This window comes from Pomacea canaliculata, linkage group LG8 (genome assembly GCF_003073045.1).
Source record: "Pomacea canaliculata isolate SZHN2017 linkage group LG8, ASM307304v1, whole genome shotgun sequence".
In the NCBI taxonomy this organism is placed as follows: domain Eukaryota; kingdom Metazoa; phylum Mollusca; class Gastropoda; order Architaenioglossa; family Ampullariidae; genus Pomacea; species Pomacea canaliculata.
Window position 1 is genome coordinate 27944277 of NC_037597.1, and position 8709 is coordinate 27952985.

The 8709-nt window shown below is 37.4% G+C and overlaps 1 protein-coding gene across 8 annotated transcripts in view; it reads left to right on the forward strand.

Annotated features, from left to right (window-relative positions):
- Nucleotides 1–6646, forward strand: part of LOC112570928 (calpain-B-like) — a 50258-nt gene extending 43612 nt beyond the window's left edge. For 7 of the 8 annotated variants that reach the window (XM_025249653.1, XM_025249651.1, XM_025249654.1 and 4 more), the window contains 7 exons: nt 188–199; nt 2156–2214; nt 2839–2907; nt 3269–3347; nt 3526–3642; nt 3912–3970; nt 4303–6646. In XM_025249653.1, the coding sequence (XP_025105438.1) occupies nt 188–199; nt 2156–2214; nt 2839–2907; nt 3269–3347; nt 3526–3642; nt 3912–3970; nt 4303–4329 (422 nt within the window). In that variant the 3' untranslated portion in view covers nt 4330–6646. The remainder of the gene's footprint in view (nt 1–187; nt 200–2155; nt 2215–2838; nt 2908–3268; nt 3348–3525; nt 3643–3911; nt 3971–4302) is intronic. The other variant, XM_025249652.1, reaches the window with a different exon arrangement.
- Nucleotides 6647–8709: the final 2063 nt, after the last annotated feature.

The window sequence follows — 8709 nt, forward strand, 5'->3', positions numbered from 1 at the left end:
TCTTTTAATTGGTACCAGCATTGTGACTTATAAAACTGTTGTATTATTGAGTGCTTGTATCCACTTGCATCTTTCTGCAAAGCTAATATTATTTACATATCTGAACATGCAAAATGCATAAATTTTGGTCTTGATGTCACTCTGTATACATTGTTCTGATGGCTGTGTGTGCCTTTGTGTTCACCAGAGGACTGTTTCGGTAAGGAAACTGCTATCAGACAATGCTTTTAGTGAAGTTTTTTTTTATTGTTATTTGGTTGCACCAAAATTTTGTTACTTCTTTCCTCCTTGAAGTCCTGTCTAATATGGTGGCTGTATCATAGTAACAGCTGCTACCCCTCTTAGTGTTTTAAGTTTGCTTTCAGTGTAGATTGTTTATAACATCTGACTGGTCAAATAGTTATGGGTCATCATTAGCATAACATTAAACCTTATTGTTGCAAAGAGGGAAATATTAGGAAGAGTACTGTAGCTACACAGTTTGATTTTTTTTTTTTTAATGAATTTACTGTTTGAGGCAGCTTCTTGACATACTCAAACTTCAAAGATCAAATGAGAAAAAGTAAAAGATAACTAGTTAATTATTCACCACAGCATTTTTAGTGGCCAGATGCAATTTGTAAAAAAATTCTAACAATTCCACCTACAGCTAATGTTTAAATCTAAGAACGGTTGCAAGAAATGTTGCATTAGATGTAATTCATATATAATCTGCAAGCATCCCTGACATACATCACAGATTTGTTTATTATTAAGAGAATCTCAGTGGTGTAACATTTGGATAAGTTTCCTTGCTTGCCTTTGACAGGATTTATTAGCAGTGGCGTACATAGTATGATTTATTTTATTCCATCCACTGCATGGTCATGTTTGCTATACTGTATAATATATGGTATTTGTTTCCGGAGTTATTAAGAAACCATGGTGCATGTTTAATACTTTCTAAAGTGGCACATTATGTTGAATTTCATTTTGTCCGAGAACAGCTTAAGTATATATGGTGAAAATATTTCTGAAGTAAAGAGTTGATTCTTATGCTCTGTTTTATTATCTTCTTCTTCTTGTTTCCTTTCTTCTGTTTGAGTCTTGTGGCCTCATCATATATAGAAATGTGTAGGTTCTTTCGTTTGAGTCTTGTGACCTCTAGCATGAGGAAATATGTAGGTTGTTGGGTTGCAGTAATTTGCTTTTTAGTCAGTAACATATATTTTGCATGCTCATGTTGAAGAATGCATATTATATCTGGCAGTGAACATGAATGTGTGTTGTGTCTCATCAAATATGGAGGCATAAAATGGTAGTACCTGTGTTTAATAATTAGGTGTCTTGTTTGTGTTTAACATGCTTGAGCATGTGTTGGATATTATTTTTGTTACCAAATGTGGTATTACAAAAGACAGCCAAGATATATTGGCTGCAAGACAAAGTATAGTCTGTCACTTCCAAAATAAGATGCTTGACAAATCAACAGTTAGTGTCTATAGCAATAATTTTATGAGCATTTATGCATAAACAATGATATACAACTTGTTTAGAAATTTTGTTGGGTAAGGGTGCAAGAACTTGGCATGAAACTTGAAATGTGGGCCTTATTTTCTGCTTTAAGCAATGGCCTTTAGTCTTTAGAATTCAGAGGGATGTACACCTAGTTAGAGCACTTAGCATCCTGCACCCAGTGTAACTTGAGAGACGTCTGTAGCTAATTATTCCTTTGCAAGTATTCCTTAGGATTCTGTTTTGGATCCTTAATATCTCCATTCAGTAAGTGCATGATAAGTGTGTCACCTTATGGACAGTGCTTTTGGAAAAAGGTGTCTGAAAAGGGCATGGGTGCAACACTTCCAATCTGTCATATCATTTTTATAAAGTTAAGATTGATGTCCTTTTACTAATCACTTTTTCTATAAAAAAAAATTCTCAATTTTCACAAAACATGGTAGAAAAATATTGATATGTAATCAATTGAAATATCTTTGTTTTTTAATTTCAAAGAAATATTATATGTTCTCACCACTCCCCTACCTCCCAACACCCTAGTTAAAATCAGTGACTTTTCTAAAGAAGCACTACTTTCATATCCCTTCAAAGCAAGTATAAAGATTGAATTAATCCAAGAAAAAAGATCTCAGTTTATTTTTCATTTTATTTTTGGCAGAGTTCTCCTTCCCAGGATTCGCCATAGATTCTTGTCGCAGTATGGTGGCCATGCACGATGTATCCTTTCATCCGCATTCCCAGTGTTGTTAAGATCTGATTTCATGTTTGTCAGATTATTGTGGAGTGAACCGAGTCTTTTAGTGCAGGAAATGAATATAGCTTGTGTCTGCTTTGTTATCATTGCGAAGTCATTCAAATCAGCATTGCAGAAGACTTGTAAACTGAGTCAGATAGTATAAGTTGAATATTTCAGGAACCATGTTTGACGTTCTCAGGCTCTTGAAGACCAGTACATGCATGTCCACTTACATACGCACACACTTGTATTAGTTCTCAGAACTATTTGTACAGATGTTTTCTAGCTTCAAAGTAGCAGTTTATTATGAGAAGACTTTAAAATAAATAAAATAATGAAAGTCTCAGAAGGAAATCAAGAAAAGTTTATGGCCTTTTAAAAAAATGTTGGGCTGTTTACGTCCAGACATGACAATGCCTCTCTAGGCATTGCTTTCTCTACCCCTAAATAGTCCGATCTCTAGAACCTGGTAAACTGTAGACAAAGAAACGTGATGAAATATCACTTCGTGCAGCACAGGCTACATCCAAATAAGAAAGGAAGAAAGAAAACTCTTGCACCATACTAGATTTGGGGACGTTTCATATCCTTAACAAGTGACACAGGGTGATCTGTCTGGAAAACTCGGTTATGATGAATTTAAAGATTTGTGGGCAGACCTGCGACAGTGGAAGGTAAAAGCATTAAATGTTTTGGGCAAGAAATTGATTTAATCTTGATTAAAAGAAAGATTTGAATGATTTAATTGCTGGAAAAGATATTAAACACATACTGTAGATTAAGAAAAAAACCAAATAAACCAATGTAAAGATGGAAATGAATAGCGCCAACAGCGAAAGCTTAGATCTGTACATCACAAGAAACAATGACTTGGCCATTAAGACTAAACGCAATAATCAATTAGTGAAGAGACAAAGATGAATAAATGATTGCTCATGTAATATTAATATAACATAATGTTCACACACAATTATACTGCAAGAGAAAGTTTTTATGTTTTGTGCTTCTGGTCACTTATTTGTTTGTGTCTTACAGGGTGTCTTTAAGGAGTATGACAGAGACAAGAGCGGAAATCTCAACTCCCTGGAACTGAGAGGTGCCCTCCACAGTGTTGGTAAGAGCTTGTTGTTTTCATAAATTTGTTTTTGATTGGTTTCTTTTTTATCTCCTGTATTAAAATAAGAATCTTTGTGGCATTTTAATCAGGATTCATCTTATTATTTTCCATTAGAGTTCCATATAAAAACAATAATGTTTATGTTGTTATATATACATATTATAAACATTTACAGGCTTCCGTCTGAGCAACAAGACTCTTCAGTCCATTGTGATGCGATACAGCGACAAGAATGGCAACATTGACTTTGGTGACTTTGTTCTCTGTGCTGTCCGCCTCAAGACTATGCTGAGTACGTGTGTGTGTGTATACTAGTGTGTGCACTTGTATGCAAACATCTTACTGCAGTTAGATCGATATTATTTGTTGCAACCTTTCATTCTGTTTACATTGTTCATTTGGTTTTCATTATCTGGAATATTCTAGTCTGTGTTTTCAGGAGCAATTTTATTGTCTGTTCACATGATTTAACACTGCTTTTTAGTAACATCATTACTTTTTTACCTACCTTAGTAGTGTTTCTGTCTATGCCTATAGAAGTTTTATTAACATTATTTGCAGCTTCTTTCCGTGGCCGCGATCCGGAGAATAAAGGCATAGCTCCATACGACATCGAGAGCGTGAGTTATGCGCATCGCTTCTATAACAATTGTTAATACTGGAGTCATCCTATTACAAAGTAGCTAGGTAGTAAAGTAAAGGTCCTTCCCTAACCTTTTTCAAGTCTTTGGGAGGGAGGTATGTGTTACAGACCTCTGTGTTTAATGATTTATGCATAGCTAGGATGATAACACTTATTATGACAATGTGTGAACATGTAGATGCATAGTTGAGAAGAGAAATACAGATTCTGGTTGATAAAAAATATGCTCATACATGTTAATTATATAAATTTTGTTAAATTCTTTTATGTGGGTACTAACTACTGGCATTGTTCTGTTCTGTCTGACAGTTCATCCAGACAACAATGTATTCATAAATGGAAACATGCAATTGGGACATCTGATGGCTGAAGGATTAAGCAAACACAGAAGTCTTACAAACAACCATAGCACCCACCACCATCCATCTTGATGGTGAAGTTGAAATGGATGTGATGAAAAGCCAGAGACGCTGTAATCCACTTTTGACAGTTTCTTAATTTCTTGTGATGATGTTATTGTGGCAGTGTAATCAGGCATCTGTTGCCCAAGTTTGTGATTGCAATATTTTGGTGGAATTCTTTCAAACTACTTTCTGATTCTTTTGCAAAGAAGAATGGGTTGCCACAGGGCAGTATGACAAAGTTTTGCACAGGCTTAATTCTTACATTTCTCAGACATTTGGTACTACTGCCATGTATAGAAAACGTGTAACTGCACAAAGAAAGGATTAAGCACATGGACAAACTCAGCACGTGAACAAAGTAAACGCTGTTACATATCCAATTACTCTTACTGCCCTGTTATATGCTGAGTGCCTACGACATCTAGCTCCTCCTGTTCTGTGTTACCCCATGCCACTGGTACCATCTTTATTATTTGTATTAAAGTCTTCAAGCCAATCATGTAGAGCTGATTGCTGAACCCAGAATGTTTGCCATGTCTTTTGTAGAGAATCATTGTTCTTCAGATTCAAGTTTTTATTTACATACATTATTTGTGGTGTAGATATAGACATGACTCTTTTTATTTTTATTCTTGTTATAATTTTTAGAAAAATGCATTTTCAAAATGCACAATATTATTCTGAAGGTGATATTGACAGGCAGTTGCGGTTTGTACAGATGCCTTTTGGTGATGATGTTGAAGTGATACAGGATGTCTCGAGCCATAAAGCAGGATCTTTCACTGAGAACCATATAGTTACTCATGTTTCTCAGATTTTTATACTCCCAGTTTGGAATGAATTGTGAACTGTTAGATCATTATTTTCCTATTTTTCAAGTCTCGTAAATGTGTGTGCATTTGTTACACACTTGAAGATGTTCTAGAATGACATTTACCTTTGCTGCTGATCACCTGCAGAGTGTCCAGCTTGGACATCACAATTGCCAGAACAGAGATGCGTCTCTACAGCCATACAACTGGCTTAGGCTGGGCATTTTCTTAAAATCTTCATGTCAGCATGTATCTTTTCCTATCTTACCTTTCCTTCTTATTAACTCGTCCTTTTGTCTTGTGTAGTATTTTATTGTTAAAAAGTTTTTATAAATGTTCTGATGTGAAATGCTAATGTGATTTCTTATCAGCTGTGCCTGCATCATTTGCAACTGTGAGTGGTTGGTGATGCCTAATTTGTTGTCCAGGCTATCACTGGCTGCCTCATTAGATCTTCTGTGAATCTTTTAATGAATACACCCTACATATACATGTGCTTTTAATGACATGCCCCACATATACACATGCTTCTAATGAACACAGCCCACATAAAACACATGCTTTGCTAACCGTGCTTCCTTCACATATCCATCTACATTTACTTCTGCAATCAGGGCACCTCTTGTTCACAAGGATTTGGCAACATCATCAATGACAGCATATATAGCTTAGGTTTATGTTTGACATGCACTTGAAAAAAAATGATCCTGATCTATGTGCCAGGCATGAACATAATTGAGAACATTGGTCTTGCAATGAAATAGTCAAGCTGTATAGTCACCATCTTGATCTGAACATTGTATGCCACACAGTCAGCGAAAGGTGATCAATATTATTGATTTTCATTTTGTGCAGTGAACTATTATAACTAGCAGATATATATGCTCTTTCTTGGCTCCATTTTCTTCAGGCATGTAGCAAGTCAGTAATTTTCAATTTTGTTTATTCCTATGCTGGAAGCATAGATCTTTATGGTGCCACGGTTGTTTGTTTTTATTTTTTTAACTTTTTGTAGTTCCATATCATTAAAAGTGGACTCAGAAAAAAGCTTATATGAATTACTTATAACTGGTTAATCAGTAGAGGTGTCCGGTGTTTACAGTTTTGACTTTTTGTTAATGTGCAATGGCTTAATGGGACATCGGCAACAGAACTGCTGTTAGCATGTCAACCATTTTGCTTTACTCAGTCATTATATTTGCAGCAAGCTAACCCTTCCCTGTGGGGAACAATTTTATTAGTGCAGTTGATAGTTTTACCAGCATATAAGTTTTTTCCCCTTATTTTTGGATTTTTTCTTGTTACTAACCTTATCCCATATTCTAAATAGGCTAGCTGTGTTTTTTTATGCTTTTGTAAAGAGCTCAATAGTTCTACTATACTGTTATTAAATTATCAGAGAAAATTAAAACTTTTACATCATTAATTAGCAAGATATACATTTGTTTGTGTTTTGTTTACGTGAGTGTGTGTGATATGCATGTGGACGCACACAGCAGAACTGTGATATCCTACAAAACAAAGTTTAGTTTATTCCTTGTTGCTCCTTTGAGGAGCATCGGGCCGCAACAACACCTCGCCAGTGGACCCAGTTTTGGGCAGTTCCCTTCAGTTGGGCGCAGGTGGTTCTGATGTCCTTTGCCTCACTCTCTACTGTTCTTTTACAAGTCTGCTTCGGTCTCTCAACTCTCCTCTTCCCCAGAGGGTTCCAGTCAAGTGCCTGCTTGGCAATGGTGTCAGCTGGTTTGCGCAGGGTGTGTCCTATCCAGCCCCATTTGCGCTTTTTGATGTCATGGCTAGTGGCATTCTGGTTGGTTCTTTTCCACAGGCTGCTGTTGGAGATCTTTTCAGGCCATCTTAATCCCAAAAACGTGTTCAAAACACAGTGTAGATCTTATTGGGTTAATCTCGGTGATTTCTGAGTAAAAATCATGGATTTGCAATCACTGATTGTCAAGAACTCAAGTATGCAAGACTAGACTTCAAGCCGTTAAGTGGAGACAGACTAGAGCCCACTGTTCCAGTAGAGACATGTAAAAATCTGTAAAGTGGAGACAGACTATAGCCTGCTGTTCAGCAGGGGCGGCTCGGAATCACCAATATAGTGAGGGTTGGCTGTCCTGGGGTCAGCTCTCGTCTCGGGCACGTCTCTTTCTCTGCCTGTGGCATCTGTTTACAGGGCTGGCTACCTTACAGTATACCTGATATAGCCTTAATTGCTGGCTCGGAGTGAAACACCAATGTCGCCCTGCTGTTCAGCAGAGACATAAAAAGCCATTAAGTGGAGACAGAGCAGACCCCGCTGTTCAAGCAAAGACATGTCAAGTGTTAAGTGGAGACAGACTAAAGCCCACTGTTCCAGCAGAGATGCGTAAAAAGCTGTTTAGGAAACTCCTGGTCTCTGGGGACACCAGAGGTGAATGTATCTCCAACAAGTAGGAATAACAACCAGGAAGGTGCCTGCACCCTAACAACAGAAGATCAGGTGGCCCATCCCTCATGTCTCCGCTAATGGGGGCAAAATCTTCCTCCACCGCAAGACCGCGGCCTGGACTGGACTGTGAGATGATGGTAGTCAGGAAGAGGGAGGAGCATTGAGAAATGTGGATGCTGCATGCACGATTCCTGTGTAAATGATATGAACCCTTTTCCCGCTGACATTCTCATTCATTCTCCCATACATATTTTCTAATCTCGCAGTTCATAAGTAGTGAAGGGGTTAAGCTAACCTAAAAACATGGAGACACGGACTGGTCCATGACACTCCTCCCTCCTTCAGTTAAAAAAAAATTTACATACACGTATTTCTTAAAAATGTTTCAAGTGGTACACAGTATGGCATGAAGCAGCTTCCACCAGACAGGTCACACAGCAACCCGGGGATGTATAAACGTACATTAACAATGCGGAAGGTTTACAATTTCTCTCCAATACAGTTTCCTGAATTTGAATTTGGTCAAAGAATTAGTCTGATGATTCACCACCAAAATCAAATCACTGCTGAAACAATTAAAGCTCAAACTAAACACCACATACAAAGACCACAGATCTATACTGATGGAGCCCATGATCCAGAGACAAACACAAGTGGATTATTAGTCTGCTATCCTGACAACATGACCATCTCTAGCAGACTCCCAAAGCATACCTCAGTCTTCACAGCCGAACTGACTGCCATACTGATCGACAGCTCTTCAGACACTTCACCTCAGAATGAGGAACACAAGGCAACGACAAAAACTGCAGATATCAGACTCACTGTCAGCACCCCAGGTGCTTAAAAAAAACAACACAAAAAAAAAAAAACAGCAAAAACACAAACATAAATCCTCAAACAGAATGGATATAATACACGAGATAATGTCTCTCATGAATAAGATTAACCAGGAAAAGGGATACATTTTAAGTTCCTTTGGCTTCCCTCCCTTACATGATTAAAAGGATATACACTTCGTGGTGAAACAGAGAAATGCTTTGTGGATAGCAGCAGTTATTGTGAG